General features: G+C 37.4%; 1 protein-coding gene across 2 annotated transcripts; it reads left to right on the forward strand.

The window, feature by feature from the left end:
- Nucleotides 1–10,741: 10,741 nt before the first annotated feature.
- Nucleotides 10,742–18,495, forward strand: metap1d (methionyl aminopeptidase type 1D (mitochondrial)). 2 transcript variants are annotated; one of them, XM_042498213.1, is made up of 10 exons: nucleotides 10,742–10,799; nucleotides 11,955–12,115; nucleotides 12,282–12,431; nucleotides 12,952–13,100; nucleotides 13,511–13,553; nucleotides 13,661–13,824; nucleotides 13,911–14,008; nucleotides 15,095–15,142; nucleotides 17,121–17,199; nucleotides 17,849–18,495. In XM_042498213.1, the coding sequence occupies exons 1-10, from the start codon at nucleotides 10,757–10,759 to the stop codon at nucleotides 17,931–17,933; spliced, it is 1,020 nt and encodes a 339-aa protein (XP_042354147.1). In that variant the 5' UTR covers nucleotides 10,742–10,756; the 3' UTR covers nucleotides 17,934–18,495. The 2 variants fall into 2 exon arrangements, with proteins under 2 accessions (XP_042354147.1, XP_042354148.1); XM_042498214.1 differs by having other exon boundaries at nucleotides 10,759–10,939.
- Nucleotides 18,496–21,474: the final 2,979 nt, after the last annotated feature.

The raw sequence follows: 21,474 nt of genomic DNA on the forward strand, positions 1-21,474 counted from the left end.
CTGCTTGTAGTTATCTGGTTAAACAAGAAGTTAACAAAGTATTTGCATCATGTTAATTTTTGCACAGGTAGACAGGACAACAATGCAATGATGCAGTTTGTACTAGGCATTGATTGTGCTTCTCTCAAAGTAATTTGCAATTAATCAAATGAGAACAAACTGATAGATAACCAATTAAGCCACAGTACGGAATAAAAGTCTGTTTTCAAATGCAATTCTGAAAATTGTAACTATATAAGAAAGATAATAAGGGAACTACAGATGGCTGATTAAATAATTTGTATCTTATTTAAATTTGTCTTCTATTGTATTTATGACACAAGGATAAGTACTTTACTGCTGGGATGATGATCTTTTCAGAAAGATGGGCTATGCAGCGGAAAAGGGGAAATAGAGTGTCCCAGGAATATGTCCTAAGACCAGGAAACAAGTTTGCAATTTAACCCCTTACGGTTCCCTTGTATCAAAGTTAATGGGTTATTGAATGTTTTTTTTAGTTAGATGCCTGAAAAAGTCTGCGGTTAGTTGAAGAGATTTTTGTTCTACAGTATAAAATCTGCAGTAAATTCCCCACTGATGAACTCTACAAAAATAATCACACCGAACATGGCTTTTGTTGTAGTGGTAACGGTGGTCAAGTGACCATAGTGTTGTTGGTTTAAAGCCTAACGTTAACTTTTTACTTTTTGGAGTTGCATAAAGGAGAACATTTTCTGCAATAATCTAAAATCCAACAGAAATATCCCTTTGGCCTCTTGATGAGGGCACCAGGGCAAAGCTAATTTCTGCATCTTCCTGCAGAGAAACATCATCTCTGGAGCATTCTGTTCATTTGAAATTGGTGCTGTGTGATAGGAGAAAATAGAGAAAAAGAACGGAAGCATTCACTTTTGCTCAAGAGTTAGAAAACCAGCAACTACCAGACTGTACTGCGCTCCAACTGACTGATGACTGTTCCTGAAGGTGGGTGATGTTATGCGAACTCGTCAGTTTAACACAAAGGCAGCCGGGTGACTGGGACGCTGACCTTTGAAATGGTCCTGGGATAATCTCAGTAATCACCCTCCCTGTGGTGAGATTGTAGAGAACACAAAGTGCTTTTGTGAATTCCAGGTCTTTACTTCTGGAAGTATTCTGTAATCTCAGTAACCAGAAAAATCATTTTCCCTTTGCTGTGTGTGTCATCCTCCTGTGGCAGAGGCAGAGACTCAGTATCATCAACGACTGCACTGACTCTATTAATGAGGTCTCATATGATAGAAAGTATACTAATGCTTTTATTATAGCTAATCTTGAGCAGTTTATTACTCCCATTTTGAGTAATGGATGGTTTTATTTTTAAACAGAAAACAATGGAACACTAAATTTTTGTCACCTCATTATTATATATCACCAAATAGAATTAAAGAGTTTTTTTATTCAACATTGTACACAGATACTACCCAGTTGAAGTTAATATCAGTAGATGCACTTTTTGTAATTGTTAATGAGATTGGAGATTTTTGTTGACTGTTTTCATGTCGCATCTTTTTGGTTTGATTTTCTTTTCTTATTCCAAATTTCTTAGCTGATGAAGTATGTAAGAAAGTAATTCATTTGACATGATTTTTTAGCAAAAGATTCTATACATAAAAGCATTTGGCTTAAAATCTACACTTCCTCTATATTTTCAGAGATAGTGATTTTTAAATATAAATGACTACAACTGGAAATTTAAAAAATTGATTGATTTTAAAATCATTGGCTCAGATTATCTTGACATTTCAGTTTAAGTTCAGCTTTACAGCAGACCATGGAGGGTTTTTTTTATTTTTGTTATGTTCCTTGATTTCCTATACATTTTATTTATTATGCACATTATTTCTTTATTTTTATTATTAAATATTGTTATACAACTTCTATATTTTGAAAATATCAACTGTATATGTGTCGAGTGTGTCAATAAAGTTTGAGAAAAAAAGTCTGGATGACGTGGATGAATCTTTACATAGACATTATGCTTTACATTTGATATTTTCTGTTTCAGTTTGTTGTTTCTGTTTGTTTTTAAAATGATAATTTTTCATGTAAATTAAATAGTATATATATCCATCTTTACAATGCACTGTTATATTTGAAATTTGATCAATAAAAACAAGTGTGAAATGGTAAGTTCCTTCAAGCCTACCCAGTTCTTTGTTGAATTTCAGAGATTTGGAATTTATTTGTCTTATTTGAATTTTTCTCTGTTAACGTAGCGCATTTTGTGACTGATGGTGATGTTTTCCAGTCACAAAGACAAAAAGCATTCATCATAAATTATACAATCTATTGAACAGTATTTTAATTATTTTGAAGAAGGAATGAAAAGAAGGATTATGCATTAAACACAAAGACTTGTGGTGAGTAACCTGAGTGGGATGTGAGTATTCTTAAAATAACATCTATACCGCAAATGTGAAGCTGAATGTCGGCTGTCTGACTGATCTGACCTCAGAGCTGAAAGAATTCATATAAATTGAAGGCTGGCCCTTGAACAGAAATCATAGATTGCCTGTATAATATCTGAAAAGTTTACATTTTCCATCAGTACAATAATTGGAGGCTGTAAACAGACTGATGAAATTAATCTTATAAGATCTGAATAAATCGGAATAAATTATGGCTGTATTGTAGTGAAATAGAAATAAATAGGAAATCAAATCGAACAGGATGTGGGTGCTTCTGTAACTTCCTGTACAAACTGAAGGCTGCTGGAAAAGTCCAAGCCCCCAGAAAGTGCGCCACACGTCAATGCAGAATTTAAATAGTGGCCGAAAGTGGAATTACACCGTTTGAGTCGGTCACGTGATGCACACTGGCCCAGAAAGACTTTTCCTCATTTGCTAACATGGGGAAAGAGACGCCTGTTAATCATTTAATAATTTTTAGTGAGCATCAAAACCCCCGCGAAACGTCTGGATGTAAACCATCCGGTTCGATAACATTTTGAAAGTCTAAAAGAGCCGCAAGATAAAATTTTCCAGACCGTTTATCAAACTAGCCGAAGCGCTAATCCGGAAGTCGGTCGCTCCGCCGGCGTGAGTTAACCGCTCGGCCGCACCCGGCCAGCATTAGGCTGCTGTTATTCTCTACTACGCATGCTCTATGGGCCAGTAGACCCGAAAATTTTACACGTTTCCAAACCCGAAAAAGAGGTCTCCTTGTTATTTAGGAGCACAGTGGACCAGATCCCAGCTCTTTTGCCTATAGACCCAACTGAGCTCGAAGTCGGCAGGGTTTGTTTCTCGGCGACACGCAGCAACAATCGCGCTGTACGTGCTTTGTTTCACGTAAAGGGACATTGTGTCTCTCCCCTATGTAATTACTTATTGGAATAACTTATTACCAAATCTTGATTGGGGAAAGATCTGGATTTTACCAACCAAATACATGATCAGTAATAACATCTTAAAGTATCTTTCAAATTAATTCACAAAATGTATCCGTGTAAAATATTCTTTTTACAGCGGTTTAAGAATTGTGTTGACACTAATTGCTCTTTCTGTTCAGAATGCCCTGAAGATATCTTTCACTTGTTTTGGTCTTGCCCTTTTTCAAGCAGTTTCTGGATAGATGTTTGCCACTTTATTTCCTCCTTTATTGAAAATAACTTTACCCTTTGTTTTGAAAATATACTGTTTGGCTTCACTTCCTTTACACCCTCCAAAAACAAACAATATTATATAATTTATCTTATTATTCTGTTGGCTAAATGGCATATTCATAAATGCCGATACATAAATAAAAATCCTTGCTTTCTTTTTTTTTTTTTTTATAAATGAAACCAAACAGTATATATAAAAACAATCAAAAACTCAACCAACAGTAAAGCTGTCAAGACCCTGAACCTGTGTACCCTTTTTAATGTCTTTTTGTAAAGAAATTTATTTATAAAAAACAAAAAAAAAAAAAAACCCAAAACAATGGAATACCATGTATGTAACCCCCTGACAAAAACCCCTTCTTGTTTTTATGTTGTATTGTTATGTTCTTATTGGAATAACTTATTACCAAATCTTGATTGGGGAAAGATCTGGATTTTACCAACCAAATACATGATGAATAATAAAATCTTAAAGTATAAAATGTATCCGTGTAAAATATTCTTTTTACAGCGGTTTAAGAATTGTGTTGACACTAATTGCTCTTTCTGTTCAGAATGCCCTGAAGATATCTTTCACTTGTTTTGGTCTTGCCCTTTTTCAAACAGTTTCTGGATAGATGTTTGCCACTTTATTTCCTCCTTTACTGAAAATAACTTTACCCTTTGTTTTGAAAATATTCTGTTTGGCTTCACTTCCTTTACACCCTCCAAAAACAAACAATATTATATAATTTATCTTATTATTCTGTTGGCTAAATGGCATATTCATAAATGCCGATACATAAATAAAAATCCTTGCTTTCTTTTCTTTCTTTTTTTTATAAATGAAACCAAACAGTATATAAAAACAATCAAAAAACCAACAGTAAAGCTGTCAAGACCCTGAACCTGTGTACACTTTTAAATGTCTTTTTGAAAAGAAATTTATTTATAAAAAAAAATGTATGTAACCCCCCTCTTGTTTTTATGTTGTATTGTTATGTTCTGTCAAACGTTTAATAAAGTTATTAAAAAATAAATAAATAAAAAAACCCGAAAAAGAGCTTTCTCTGCTTCATGCGCCACTGAGCAGCTCTCAGAAGAATGACCGAGGCCCCGCCCCCACGGCTGTATACAGATTTATAGATCCATGGAAAAATCGGAAAAATTATAAAATTGCCCGACATAATCGCAGCTTTTTATCACCGCCTCCTGCTGTGGCCACCTGCTCTCGTGCGCTGTCCAGGTGAGCGTGGCGCAGTTCATGGGTTTAGCTCGAACCAGAGCGAACCTTGTGACGTTCTTTTAAATTATAACTCTGCCCCCCGTTACGTCCCACAGGTATCCGTTGCGTCCACACTGTGCACAAATCCAGATGACATCGCCAGGATTTACAGACCGTGAGTCCCGAACAATGTCATAGCTGTAACGGTTAACATAAATACAAACAATATCAGATGTTTGATTGGGGTAGTTTTTCGTGAGGGATAAACGCACGGTAGGTACAGCTACCTGTGATCCTACACTTAGGGAAAAATAAACACGTGTTTATTCGTGCGCTACCTCCCATTAGAGGCTGTTATGTAGGCTCGAGTGCACTGCTGCCATCTTCTGGTGTTTTTCTATGCAGAACAAATTGCAGACACAAAACAATATTGATGTGATTTGTTCTTCATTTAATATCAGTTAGGGGCCATTTTCTGCAGTTCGATGCTTTGTACCTTTTGGTGATAATACTTTGATTTAACTTTAAATGCAGGACTTTTACCGTGCACTGTAAGTATTCAACTGTTGTATTACTTTTACTTAAGTCAAGGATCTGAGTACCTCTTCCAATATTAGTAAAAAGGTTAGCCTACTACATTTATCTATATATTGTTTATATCTTGTATTTGAACATGTGCTTAGATTAGTAGACATATCTCTTTCAAATTTTGATCAACATCAATTTATTGGATAGGACAGAGAGTAAAGTGTGAAAGGGGGAGAGAGAGTGGATGACATGCAGCAAAGGGCCTAAGCCAGAGTCAAACCTGCAACCGCTGCAGCAAGGACTCAGCCTCTGTACATGGGGCGCCTGCTCTAACCAGTGAGCCACCAAAACCACAACATCCACTTTCTTGTGCTGCGCTCAGGTGAGTTTCGGGAGACTTTTTCAAGTATTTAAACCTCTGAACCATGACCAAATTGGTTTGATTTCTTTAGGAAACATGGGGGGAAAAGCAACAACAGCAAAAAAAAAACCAACTTGGAAAAAATATATAAATTTGGAAATTTTCCCTAGCTTTTAAAACATTTTCTAGATATTTATAATTATAGTAATTAGTGGAAATTATGTTACATAATGTTTTTGTAAAATTATTTTTCTAATGTTCGTTTTTGTTTTATTGTTTTTATTTACATTTTTCGTCCCTTTTTTGTGCTAATTTTTCCTGTACTTTTCAGAGTTTCTTGCTTATTTGGGGGGTAACATCTCGAGTTGCTCGTTGCCTTCTTCCCATGTTTTTGAAAGAAATCAAGCCAATTTGCTTATGCTTTAAGGGGTTAAAAGGAAGCAAAAAACCAAAACTAGACATGGAACTAACTTTTTCGTTATTTGTTTTGTTGTTGATTTCAGACGTGGGGGGGGGGAGAAACAGGCTTTTTGTTTTTGGGTGGCCTTTAATTTTTCGTGTGTAATGACCGTTTATCAACTCGAGATATGGATGTGATTCGGATGTTCAGCTGACATTTTAATGTATCCTGTTAGTGCGTGCTGCCGTTGCCTAGCAACGGTCGCTAAGCTGCAGTGGGGGTGAAGTCATAAAGGCCCCCAGAATGTCACTTAGAATGTTCTGACGTCAGATTCCAAAGTACGTCGCTCTATATCTGCTGGTGAAGCCCCACATTTGTCATTGTTTGCCGAGGAGAGCTTCAAGCAGTGCGTGAAAAACAAACTCCGACAGTATAACAAATCCATCAGAGATAATTGCAGCACATAATACGAATCGGGTCAAACAATGGTAACTCCAGTGAGAGACGAAATGGAACAGATAACTGTTGAAGATATCCGTCCTGTCATCGAAAGCTTTTTCGATGGGATATCAAGGAGACAGCAACTGCTCCTGGAAAGAGGCAAACTTGATAATGCCACAGAAGTTTTGCTGAGAGAGCTGCTTTTAGACCTGTCAGCATCAATAACAGATCTAATTTTTAAGAATCTTAGATCTACATATTTGAAAATATCTGAGGAACATGTTCAGTCCATTTTGGGCAACATACTTCCTCAGGCTTTTGCTCAAGTTCTGAACGTAGATGACGAAGAGCAGTGCGTCAGTTCAGAACACCTGACCAAAATGATTTCCAGGGAGGTTGCCACAATCCTAGAGTTCTCCATCGGATCAAGTGAGGACACCTCCAAGCCTATGTCTTTGGAGGTTGTGACCCCCCCTCACAGACTTAATGAAATGGTCAATCATGCTTGCTCTATGATAAAATCATTCATGGGCAAGATTAAACATAAGTGCACACCTCGTCCTAGGCCCAAAAATACTCTTGACGTCTCCACACAGGCGGAGACTAAAGAATATTCAGAGGACCTGGAGGTGGCAGAGTCCCTAGCGAGATCTGAGACGGCAGGAACTCCTAATAGAGTCTCAAGATGCTCAGTAGACAGCTCTGGATCTAATGCCGAGCTATTAATTAAGCAAGAGATGAGCGACATCACAGATCCTTTCCTAGGTTATATTAGTGAATCAGAGTTAGAGGTGTTGGCATGTAAAACCTCCCAGGAAAGTAAAACAATTGCAAGTGACATTGACGACATCAGTAGTGGATTCTGTTTGCCAAGTACAAGCACAGAATCCAGAGAGAAAAATAAGAGCACAGAATCTGTAGAGAACACAAAATTGTGCTGGAGGATTAAGACATTTTTTGCCAAACTATTCGCAAAAATGTCAATATTTAGAATTGCGAGACAGTTGAGGGCTAAATTCTTCCCCAACGCCAAAGATGAAAGCAGGAAATCAATACAGTCATTCTGTGATGAAATTGAGTCTCTGTTTCCATCAGAGGATGGTGAGGAACATCAGGGGGGAAATGAATTTTCTGTGTACCATAGGTTACAGAATATTTCCAGGGGTAAAAACCTGGTATTTACAAACACGCTATGTGATCTCCTGTACGATCACATATACGGGGGAGTGATTCCTAATATTGTCCCAGGAATTGCGCGATTAACGTTAAATGATAACATCAAAAATAACATAAACCGCAAAGTATGGCGTTTCCTGGGACTGCTAAGGTGGTGGCTGACCTCTAAGGCTGGCATCCACTGTGACAATGTCACACAGGCTTTGAAGGACACTGAGACAGTAACCCCAGTACCCTCAGTAATAGTACCTGAGGAGACGGATGCTGATTTTAGAGCACAGACAAAGTTTAACAAAATGTCTGTCAATGTCATTTTAAAGAAGCTGGTTTCGCGGGTTTTAAACAAGTCAGGGGTGAAAACTGACTACGAAAACTTAAAAATCCTCATTGACCGCCTGTTCGAAAAATTATGGGCTGAAGTCGAGGGAGTAGATTTTGAAATCACTGGAAAAAAGTTACAAAACATTGACAAAGCCGTTTTTAAGGATCTGTGCAAACATTTCGGCTGTGCAGAGATGGTGCTGGTTTTAATGACTGTTGGAAAGCCAAGCTTTGATGATTTTATTGTCAACGCCTTAAAAAATCAGATAGTAAAACCACAAAAGAAGCCAAATGCCATCTGCAGATTCTTCTCTCGGGTGGGCAAAGTTCTTGGCATAAAATAAATTTCCCTATAGACATAGTGAGGTCCATACCATTTAGGTCAAACATAATCATGATGGAGTAAAAGTTTTTTACTCCATCTCCATCTTTGGCAGTCAGCACTGCAAACTCACAGTTCTCAGTATTGAACCTGTGGGAATTTGTGTTCTCTACTTAGGTCGTTAGGGTTTTCTCCGGGTGCTCCGGTTCGCCCGCCTTCATGAAACCATGCAGCAAAAGCTATCTGGTTTTATGTTAAAAAAAAAACAGAAACAATTCATTCATACTTAGGTCGTTAGGGTTTTCTCCGGGTGCTCCGGTTTGCCCGTTATCATGAAACCATGCAGCAAAAGCTATCTGGTTTTATGTTAAAAAAAAAACCAGAAACAATTCATTCATACTTAGGTCATAAGGGTTTTCTCCGGGTGCTCCGGTTTGCCCGCTAATAATAAAATGTGATAATAATAATAATACATTTTTGCTTATCTCTCTTATTGTTAGCGTTTATAGATGTAAATATGCAACTCAGGCTGATGTGCTAAATCAGTTTAAAAGAAATAAAAAGAAAAAAACTGTTCTCTTCTGCAACAGTGTGTTTTTTTTAAATGTGAAAACTATCTTGTGTAAAAGTTATGTGCATGACCATAAATAGTAAGTTAATAAGTCTAGTGGTTGAAGCTGTAAAGATATAATTACAGTATTTGTTTACATCACTCAATTGATTTTAACCAATGTACCTTCTAGAGCTCCATTCCTCCTCAAAAATGATGTTTTACTAATTAAAAGTTGAGTGCTTCATATACGTTTCAACATATATCAAATTCTACATTCACAGATATGTCAGTGCTCACCAGTTCTCCTGTAGAGACAAAATGTCTTTACCTTATATATTCACCTTAATTACCCCATATAACATTTTGATTTCAAGGTACAAGGTAACTTTATTGTCATTTTTCTTAAATGTAGTTTAAGAGGAAATTAAATTTTAAGTTGATCCTAAATCTTGCTACATCTTTTGGCGTCAAGGGAGGAGTTGAGGAGTCTCACAGCCTGGGGAAAGAAGCTGCTCTGTAGTCTGGTGGTTCTGCAGCAGATACGTCTGTATCTTTTTCCAGATGGCAGCAGGGTGAACAGATTTTTGTTGGGGTGGCTGCTGTTTTTCAGTATCTTTTGGACTATGTGCAGACACCTCACTTCAGCGTCACTGATGCTCTGTAGATGGGAACTGGTGATGTTCTGGGAAATTTAAATCACCCGCTGTCAAGCCTTCCTGTTTTGGGCCGTGCACAAACCATGCTAGTTTGTGATGTTTCCAGTCAGTGTGCTTTCTATTGCTCCTCTGTAGAAGTTAACCAGGATATTGCTCTGGAAATTAGCCTTCCTAAGTTTTTTAGGTATTTGAATTCTGTCCTTTCAGCTAAAATAGTTTGACTTTGTTAAACCCCCTTTTTACATTACTTTTATCACTTCATTATACAATAATAATATATACTGCTTTTGTATCATTAGTTATTTGTTCACTCCTCTGAATGGAAATACAGTAATTTCCACCACATCTCCTATTTACAGTGAGCACCTAACAGTAAAGATAGAATAATGAGGGCTTTTTAAAGTATGCTTTGATGAAGATACAGAAAACACACATGCCTCCCAAGGTGCAAACAGAATTTGTACCAAAAAAAAAGAAAAAAAAAAAGATAGTAAACAAACAACTACAGAAAAAAATCTATAAACCTATACACCAGATTACAAAATATGGCAAAGACTGAGTTCCTTGATTACAAATAAGTAGATAAATTCAATCAGTGACTCAAAATCATGTGATTGCCAAAGAGTTGCTTATAATGATGTAGATGTATCATGTATGTAATGATGTATATTTTTGTTGTTATTTCCATCTTCAAGAGACTGCATCAAACAAAAACAAAACAAAACAAATAAAACTATCAAAAAACTGTTGGAAAATTGTGAATTGTTCATTCTGTGCAGAACTAGCAGAAAGACCTATAAGATTTGGATCTGTGCCCATACCCAATGGCTTAGTGTCAGGTTATTTTCTTGAAACGTTTTCTTTACAAATTTCTCTCTATTTTTTAGTAATTCCGTGTCTTCCCATGTTCCTAAAAGAAATCAAGCCAATTTGCTCAGCTTTCAAAGAGTTAAAAAAAATGAACTTGTGCGCCTTCCTTCATGTATTTGTATCAATAAAAACAGTTTTCAGTATACTTCTCTCTGTTTTTTATTCACTTGTTTATAGTGATTGACTTATCTCACTTACACGTGTTTTGTAGTCGATTGACTAATAAAGCACTTAAAGAGGAAAAAAAAAAAGTCACGCATCACGTGATTTTCTCACCACGTGATCGCCAATAAACGTCCATGGCGGCGCACTGCTCTGTAGGACTCGCTGCAGCCAAAGCAGGTACTGAGTCAAACACTGCTATCATGTAGAGAGACAGCTGGCATTGGCGTCAGCCCGGTCTACTCGTGCTCTTGCGTAACTTAAAAACAAAGAACTTATGTGGGAATTTCATCAAAATACGACAGCAGCACCGATATTTTGTAAGTAAAGTACGGGTGTTTTGCTAGCTGCTGCAAAGCCAGCTGGTTGTACCGGTAAGCTAACCTGCTGTGTGTCCCGTGGGTCTGTTTATGGACTGATTGCAGCACTGAATGTAATGCACTGTAGCTAATGGTATCTCGCAGGGCCATGCAGAGACCTTTAGAGGGGCAGGTGATCAAAATAAAAAAGCGGCACGTGGAACAATGTATTGTTCCACACACCAGTTTAACCCTCTGAAATCAAACTGGTTTGGTTTCTTTCAAAAACTTGGAGAGTAGGCAATGAGCCAGTTAACAACACGTAGTTCTAAAATAGCAAGACATGAACAAAATGTCAAGAAAATTACCTGTTAAAAGAGAAAAAGTAGAAAACAAAAACACACAAGAAATGAGCCAGAATATTGCAGAATTAATATATATACATATAATTATGTTTTTTTTTCACATAACATAATTTTAACAGTGATAAATGATACATATTTTTTTTTGGGACATCTTACCTAGTTTTTAATTGTTTTTGACTGCAAGATTAATATTATTGGTATAATATTAAAATTGATACTTGCCAATGTAGTTCTCCTACATGCTTGGCACACAGAAGAAGTTTGATCGCAATGTGCAGCCTCACTGCTCGATGCCACTGAATCCTACACACTCTTGTGGTTTTTACATAATGCCTGTGATTTGTAGTGACATATATCTTATTTTATGTAGTATTTTTTTGGGGTGGGGGTGGGGAATAAGGTGCAACAAAGTTCACTACTTAGATTTAAAGTGGGAATGTTGCAATTTCATAGTTGCTATATTGAGGTTACATATATGTAGTCATACATATGAGGAGGTGGTGTATTTCACTGGAGGAGAGCACTGGAATTGGGGGATCCCAGACAGCCTCACCATAAGAATTGCATGTCTACCTTTTTTTTTTTTTGCTGGAAAGTTTTGTAAAAAAAAAAAAAAAGAAAAAAGAGAGAGAACACTTTGTCCTTTATTCTGTTGCTCTCCTTTTGTCCAGGGCTTGGTGGTTTCCTGCGAAGAGTTTGTTGTTTAAGAAGCTGTGGTCCACCCACAGCCTTACTGTGTCAGCAACATCGCTGTTTCTTCTGGAGGAAGTGGAAAAATTCTCACCATGTAGTTCGCCCAGCTAATGTTAGGCCTGCCTATGCAGTACCCAAGGTACAGCACCTTATGTTTTCTTTTTTGCCTTGCTGAAGCACGTCAGCTCCTGCTTAATGAAAATTTCTATTGTAGTTTGGTTTCTGTCTCAAAATCATACAGAGCCTGGGGTCAATAATATGACCCGCCCTTTGTATCCTGTCCTTACTGTCCTCTCTGACTGTAGCACATTGTGCGGCCTGACTATGTTGGCACTGGACTGGTCCCAGAATGGCCCGACTACATAGAGATCAAAGACCAAGAGCAGATCGAAGGCCTTGCCAGAGCATGTCAGCTAGCCAGGCGTGTGCTGCTACTCGCTGGACGCAGTCTGAGGGTAAGCACCTGATCACTATAATAAAGGGATGCATAATAATGTTGGCTTATCATTGGATCAGCCCACATGCAGATTTCTGCTGATATGACAGCCAGATATTTCTATTTAACAGTGAATGTGTACAAAACATCAAGTTGGAATATTTTGTATTATTTTGCACAATAAATGAATATTTCTTACGTTGAAAAGCACTGTATTTTGTGGAACGATGTTTGAGCACTGATTTGGAGGAAACAGTATTTTGTGGTGGCAGTTATTGCATCACATTGGTTAAGGGGCTAAAATTAGAGCTGGATTTTGTGTCTCCATCGCTGCCGATCGGCACTTGGGCCGATAAAAACCTGTGACTATTACGCAGTCATTTGACCCACGATGCTAGCTGTTAACTTTCCCATTACATTAAAAAAACAGATGTTTATGGGTGTTAGTGGGCTTTTTGTGTGATGGGAAGGGCCGAAGTAATGTTTGTGTTTCTATGTCATGAAAAATAAACAAAACTATTTTGACCTGAAACTTTCAGGTTGGTATGACAACAGATGAAATAGACTTCATCGTGCACCAGGAGACAATCAAGCACAACGCCTACCCCTCCCCTCTCAGATACGGGGGTTTTCCAAAGTCAGTTTGTACGTCTGTGAACAATGTGGTCTGCCACGGCATACCTGACAGGTAAACAAGCAGAGCATTCACACACACATTTTTGTTTTTTTTTTTTTTAAAGAGGATTATAATAAGTGAGTTTTTAGCACTTTGTGATGTACAAAGTAGGAACAGCATTTTAAAACTGTCAGCTGGCTCAAATATCAATAATGCACATTATTGAAAATGTAAAGGGGGGGCACCCAGTAGTTGGTAGATAGGGAACCACATATACAGAGGCTGCGTCCTCATTGAAGCGACCGTGGGCTTGATTCCGGCCTCGGCCCTTTGCTGCATGTCATCCCCTTTCTCTCTCCCTCTTTCTCGTTTGAACTGTCCTATCAAATAAAGGCAAGAAGCCAAAAAAGTTTTAAAAATCGGAAAATGTAAGGGATTCTACACGTTGCGTGATTCATTTTTTATTCGTCTGTGTACCATAGTCGGCAACTTCAAGACGGAGATATCATCAACGTCGACGTCACTGTGAGTTGATGCTTTAACAGACGCAAACAAACTCAAAGACATTACCGTCAACGTTACCACTCGGAGCAACACTGTTCAGATCATTGACCTCTGCCCATTCATAATAGGTGTATTTGGATGGTTACCACGGTGACACCTCAGAAACCTTCTTGATTGGCCAGGTGGATGAAGCTGGGCAGCGACTGGTGGAAACCGCCAGGCGCTGCCGAGATGAGGCCATTGCTGCCTGCAGGCCGGGTGCACAGCTCTGTGTTATAGGAAACACTATCAGGTAAAAAAATAAAAAGCTATACAACATATAATCACATTCATTGTTTCTAATATGTTAAAACACCTTTTTTTCTGTACTGCTGGCAGTGAAATAGCCTGTGCCAGTGGCTTTCAAGTGTGTCCTTATTTCATTGGACATGGAATCGGCTCCTACTTTCACTGCCATCCTGAGATCTGGCACCACGGTGAGTTTGAGTCTGTGCTCACCAGAGACTTCAACAGCAGCACCTGCGTATGTGTGCATCACATGTGTTGCTGTGCATTTATGCTATGTGTTTGTCAGTACTTTCTGAGGTATTGTATTTGTCGGTTTTCTTTCAAAAACATGGGAAGAAGGCAAAGATGTATGTAAAATTAGTAAAAAGTATAGGTAAATGACCTGAAAGTTAGCACAAAATATAAAAAAATGAAAAAACATGCAAAAAAACTAACATAATTTCCAATATGTAATTATTATATAAATATGATTTTCTTTAAATTTTCCCTAGCTTATTTTTAATATTTTATCAAATCTACTATTTTTGTGGTTTTTTTTTTCTCCCCCTTTTGCCTTTATTGAGATAGGAAAGCTTAGGCATAAAAGTGTGACAGAGAGAGGGGATGACATGCAGTGAGAGGCCGCAGTTTGGAGTCGAACCCGTGTCCGCTGCATTGAGGACACGGCCTCTGTACATAAGGGGCGGGCGCTCTGCCAGGTGAACAACTGGGCGTCCCATAACTTTTGCAATTTGTGAAACATTTCTTGCCTAGTTGTTCATTCCCTTTTTCCCTATGTTCAAAGTTTTAAATGCTTGTGAAGTGCGTCAGAGAACAGCACACGAAAAGTGACGTTGATCCAGGTTTCAAAGAGTTAAACATTGAATTGATTATCAGAGTGATTAGAAACACTATAAACAAGTCAGAACCGTAAATATTATAGCGAATATATACAAAGCTCACTGTTAAGAGTGAAGTAGCTTTGACTAACTTAAGGTTGAAAAAGCACTTTGAATACTAAGGTCGAAGGCGAAGGTGACATGACTGTAGAGCCAACAGGAAGTAAACAGACGTGAAGTTTGTAAAACTGATATACTTCACACTACATTGTGCTAGTAAAGAGTGTAGTTATTGTGAGTCAGATAACCTCCACAAGAGACTCACAGACTTGTTTAGTTTGTGGGATATTGGAAACAGAAATGAGGAGAATAAATTCTGACATAAAAACCATAATCATGTTGCTGAAATGTCTTTTTAATGAATGAAGATATTCCTTCTTTCCTCTTCATTTTCAGCTAATGACAATGACATGACCATGGACGAAGGGATGTCTTTCACAATAGGTGAGTTACTTGTTTGCAGGATGCCACTGTGTATGAGTGCAGGGCTGACATTGTATTTTTTTATTGAAGCTTTTACATTTATACATGACAAAGTAAGACACACAAATCCAACCACTGACAACATTTAATATAGAAGGGGATATATAGTGCTTGCAATACCACATACATTCATTTCATCACCATGAGGTCCACTTTATCTTGTACAGGGTCGACACATGCCTCAGAGCAAAAGAAAAGCACCGGGCTTCTCATACTTAACTGAAATTAATTAAATTATTATTCTTGATACTAAGGCACATTTTCCAAACCTGTTTCTATATGGTTTCAGTCTTAAACTTACTGTCATGTAACATGTCTGCTATTGCTCCATACCAAGATGATTAAAATACTCAAGTAGCCATGTTTCAATTGAGAAACATTTTGGCTTGCGAGTTTTCCAATTTGACAAAGTCAGTCTTTTCGCAGCTAAAAAGGCTAAGCCCGTTGTCTTTCTGTCTTTTTTTGTCATGAAATGTGCCGCTCTGTGCCCTAGTAGGTAAGAAACCGGACATAGTGAAATATCTATATTCATAATAACACACTTGACTGCAGGGCAGTGCCACAGCATATGATACAAAGTTTCCACTTGTCCACATTCATGCGAGAGATCTGAAACATTTGAGTCTTTTTTTTTTAAGTCTAGAGGGAGTGATATAACTCTACTTCTGACTGACTTTGAAGTTATTTTAATGTCTTTGCAAATGTTCTCCCATTCATCTTGAGCGTATTTGATCCCTAAATCATGTTCCCATTGTAACTGAGTCTGAGTGTTTGGATTTGAGGAGGACTGAAGCAGCATCATGTAGGAACCTGAGACAACTCCTCAGTCTAATGATAAGAATCTGATTTTTTTTATTTATCAAAATCAGTCAAAATTTCCTTTGGGAAATTTGGAAAAAAAAATCATTTTAATTGGGCATATGGCAAAAAACTGTTCATGTTTAAATTATATCTTCTAAGTCACTCATTGGGGTAAAATCACCCTGTTCTCCGCAATTTGTGAAATTTCTTTAATATTGTCTTGATACCATATAATATTGGACAGTGGATTCCCTGCAGCCTTAAAAGCAGCATTATGCTATGTTGGGCAAGACGGTAGAGCATTTCTTGTAATTCCCATTGTTTTATGAATTTCTTTATTTATGTTGCACGATAATTTCATAGTAGAGTTATCTAGCTTTTGAGGTGGAACAGGATTATATCAGAGTGAAGAAAAGTAAATAAGTTGCTCTTTTTACAAGATATTCCTCCAGCCAATCCCAGCTCCCTTTATCTTCAGTCTTTTCATAACCCCAAGTAAGGGAATATTTAGCATTAAATGCAAGATAATACATCTGGGACACCAAGGCCTCCTTTGTCTCTCTGCAATGATAGATTTTTCTGATTATTTCAAGGCTTCTTGTTATTCCACAGAAAAGATGACAACATTGTGTTTATAGTATCAAACCAAGATTTTGGAATGAACAAAGGAACAGAAGAAAATAAAAAAATAATTCTTGGGAGAACGTCCACCTTTAGTACTTCTGCTCTGCCCCACAGGGACAAAGGCAGGGAAGACCACCTTTTAAGGTCTTCCTTTATTATATGCATTTAAATCAAATGTTTTACTAATAGACATTCTGATAACTATGCCTACGTATTTCAAACCATCTGTTCCTGGTCCAAGATCAGTAGAGTGTGTGCAGTTGTTAAAAGGTATGGATTCACTTTTAGTCCAATTCATTTTATAGCATGAAAGGCTTCCAAATGAATGAATAATTTCTAACACTTTTGGTATGGAGTATAATGGTTTGGATAGGGTCAACAAAATATAATCTGCATACATATTTAACTTGAAATTATGATCATCAATTAAAAAGCCTGTAACATCTTTGTCTTTGCAAATTGCAAGTGCTAATGGCTCTAAGGAGGGGCTGACATTGTCTGTTAATTTTTGTAGAGCCCATACTGATGGAGGGGTCAGCAGAGTTTAAAATCCTGAAGGACAAGTGGACTGCAGTGTCTGCAGACGATAAAAGGTACATTGACAATGAAAATGATCTTTGTTGTGGTGCTGTAGCTCTATTTTCAGCAAAACACTTCTTGCTGACTAAATGGTTTATACATATATACTATATATAAACACAGAATTTAAACAACCCAAAATAATGCAGTTACCATATAAAGTAATATCAGAACAAAACCAAATAATAAAAAATGGCTTGCACTTACATCGAATCAAGTGTCTCAAAACAAAATATCAATAAAGTTTGCAGTCCTTGGAATACAATATGCCAGCCAAATCGTAGCATCAGATTAGAAATGTACAATGTGTACCTGAAAAGAATGTAGAGCTTAAAGGAAAAAGTAATCAAAGCCAATTTAAAACCACATTAGATTATTTAAAAAAATTAATGAGAATTCACACAGACATAACTGATAGCAATCATTTAATTTCAAACTCAATGCAAAAGTAAGTAAAGTTGATTTCTATATAAATATAGAAAATACATTTTATAAATTTTATAGATTTCTCTATAAAATAATCAGAAAGTGCTTTACATTAAAGACGGACACGTAGTGAAAGCAATATAAAAATAAAAATTGATAACACATAGTTGCCTCAAATCTTGAACTTTTAAAACCTTTACAGTCTTATGTGTATCTTCTTAACTGACATCCGTGCAGGTCTGCTCAGTTTGAACACACGGTGGTCATCACATCTGACGGAGTGGATATTCTCACCAAGCTGCCAGAAGAGAGCAATCTGTGACCGGAAGGAATCTAAACGCTGACTCCAACTTTGACGGAAATGTCTTTACCTCAAACACGATTTAAACTACCCTCTGTGTTAACAAAGCACTGTTACAAAAACTTGAATAGTGATTCACCTAGACACTTTTTTAACAAGTGTGTCGTTTCTAACTGTAAAGTGTGTAAAAAGAAATTAAATTAAGTTTCTCAATTTGCTTTTGATTGGACACGCACAGTATCTGTATATTCAGTTTGAAGGCGTTTTTTTCACCCTCAATTGGAGCATATGTGGTGCTTCTCATGACTGAAGTAGAGCTCTGTTCAAATCAGGATTGTAGCTAGTGCCATTATAAGAGATCCCAGTCTCCTTCAAACTTCAGTGTCTTTTTTTGCCAACCCATCAACAGCTGACCAGTTAATTATGTTTCCACTTGGGCCATTTGTGCACCGTCCATTTACTAAAAGTGCTTATTAAAGATTATTATCTGGTAAGGATCTCTACAGAGATAGACCCTCAATTAACAAAATAATAAAATATAATGTCTTAAAAACTCCATTAAATAAACAGCAATTTTAGTGTGTATAGTGCCAGCATATTCTCACATATTACTGGGTGATTGAAGAGTTTATTTCAATGGTGGAAAGATGAACCAAGATGGGTTTTGCAAGTTTTATTTTGTTTCTGTCACTTTGATTTAAGTGTTATTAGACGATAGGAATTAACTCTTTAACAAAAAGGTCTATTTCTGTGTGAATCCTTTCCAAATCGTTGTCACACACTTAAAATAACAATCTAAGCCTGTTAGTGGTAAAAAAAAAAAAAACAACAACACACTTTCAGTGGACATAAATTGTCAGCACTGGTATGCCCTGAGTGGTTATCCTGCAGCCTGTGTGGCTGCTGATGGCTGCAACCCTCTCGCTTAATACTGGACCAATTTTAAAAATTGTCTCCATTAGTCATTGCGACACAAAAATGTGAAAAAATAGGGTCCAGTTTGAAAAATACCTAAGCTACCGTTAAAATTTGAATTCTAAATATCCAGATGGACTTGAAACAGTTAATTGGGAGCAACAAGAGAAGGGCTTAGGCCAGGAGTCCATGAGTCCAAAATTTCCCAGCACAACCTCGTCCACCTATGAAAGTAATGACTTACCATTTACTAAAAGCTAAATAATGCTTTTATTATTTCACCTTTTATGAATTCAGTCAATGGTCCACTTTGATTTTAATATTTGTCTCACATCATCATTGTCTAAGTCAGTGGTTCCCAACCTTTCCTTATGGGACCCCTTTTCTATTACTCAGTAAACTGAAGACCCCTGACTATGTGACACACATTATGGATATCATATTCTATGCATAACAATAATAGTACAGAACAACTGATAAACTGTACGGTTAACTCTAACAACGAACAAAATAACTGCTGGAGGTTTGTGTAAAACGTGCAATTTGGAGTATTTCTTTTGAATTTCTTCACATAGCTCTTATTCTGTGAGATTTTTATAAATTGTTTACATATTTAAGAATTATCTAAGCTTTAAAGAGTTTTGTTTTCTGAACAGAAAAACATGCTGAGATATAGGCCAACTGTATATATTTTAAAACATTTATATTTTATAACAGATTCATGACTTCCAGTGAAGCTTTGGTGACCCTTAGTGTGTCAGGACCCCCATGTTGGCAACATTGCTCTAAATGTTGTTTAAAAGTCTTCTCTACTCTGCAACGTATGTCATAGTGTTACAGAATACCAAATCATCTTTACTTTTCATAAACTAGGTTGGCTGAGGAGTACTACTTCACATATTTCAGAATCAAAAACACCCAAGGACAAGTATGACCAAAAAAGGTGGGAGAGGTCAGGCTTGTTATTTGTTTTCTCAGTAAGTTATGACCACCCAAAAAAGGGCACACTGTTATGCAAAAGCTAAAAAGCCTTTAATGAATGGGCAAAACACCTACACATTTCAGCTCACAGTCTTCATCAGGGCCTGTGAAAGAGTGTGGCAGCTCACAGACATATCAAGGCTGATGTCAGCTGCAGGCAGTCAGAGCAGCACAGTAGATGGCAGCACACACTGCGATACTTAAAACGTCAGCTTCACATCTTCACTCATGTCACAGAGGCACAACACATCTGACTGTATAGAACATGTTTGTGATCCATAACCATAAGAAGAAAGCACTGTTATATTGATCCAAAACAAGTGTCAATTATCAACCACTGTTGCATGTCTTCTCCCAGAGCCTAAAGCCTACTTTTTTCCTTAGTATGACCGATTGATTCAGTTTTTTTCTAAGAAAAAAAATGCACAAAGGAGACGGCAAAAGGGTGTTGTGATTGTAAATTCCACACATAGCATCATCCTTTTGTTCTATTTTAGTAGCTATATCTTTTCTCTACAGGTGGATTTGATAAAGAAAAGCGCGATCAAATATCTCAAAGATTCTTTCTCTCTTTACCTCACCACCTTTGTGCTTAGGCTTTTTTACAGTAACTCTCTTGTACATTATCTGACACTTCTCACCATGACTAGAGCTCAACTTCCAGGTTATTTAATATGCATAGAAGATTTATAATGCGTCTGTAACCGAGGAGAGGTTGGCAAAGAGAGGATGCTTCCGAGAGCAAATAACATAGGTGGAGAAAATGGATTTCAGCCGACTGGGTGTGTTTTCACTTCCTGCCAATGTGCACTGAGTGTGTGCGTCTGTGCTCATGCCAGTGCCAGTTTGTGGGTGAGGCAGGAAGGATTAGACAAATAAAGGTGGGTCAGCTAATCTGGAGTCTGATCATGTCCAGCCAGGAAATGATTCACAAATTATAATTATATTTGATGCAAGACATTTGATGATAATCAAATAATGATTATGAAACTCGAGGGCCAAAATCATATTTAAAACCATAAATTAAGACCTTCTAAAATACTGAACTGAGCTGCACGATCTTTATAGTATCTAAGGTTATGCGTTTAAGCCACACAGCACACTTTGTTTGATTTTAGTGCAGGGTGTGGCATATGTGGCAGGAGAAGTGGGAGCTTCCTGTGAATCAGGGCTGGAGTCATAAACAGCTCTTGATTATCTCCCACCAGCATATGACTCATTAAATTTAAAACATAAAAATCTGAAAAGATAAGAGGTTTGTCTGCGAGGAGAGAAAGTGAGTCAAAGAGCAGGAGGTAGACATTAGGGGGAGGAGAAGTGGGTAAGAGGGTAAGATTTAGGGAGGAGCAGGGAGTGGCGGGGTGAGGTGTTGGATTGTGGTCATGAATTCTCTCTCTCCTGCCTCTCGTTCTGTTCTTGCATGTTGGGACTCATTCCTGCTCTCTCCCCTCGCTCTGCAGATGAATCCTCGCCTGCTCTTTGGTATTCGACCTTGAAATAACACATTCACTACTTTAAAAAAAAGTGCCATGCTTCTTTTGCTTATAAGTGAAACCTTGTGGATTATCATTTCCTCTGTGAGAGGAGGTTTTTGTCCTGTTTGGGTATTAATGAGTGCGGAGTCTTAAGAACAACTCCAGTGAAATTTGGTAAAAAGTTAGGGCCA

The sequence above is a fragment of the Plectropomus leopardus genome, chromosome 12 (genome assembly GCF_008729295.1).
Source record: "Plectropomus leopardus isolate mb chromosome 12, YSFRI_Pleo_2.0, whole genome shotgun sequence".
In the NCBI taxonomy this organism is placed as follows: Eukaryota; Metazoa; Chordata; class Actinopteri; order Perciformes; family Serranidae; genus Plectropomus; species Plectropomus leopardus.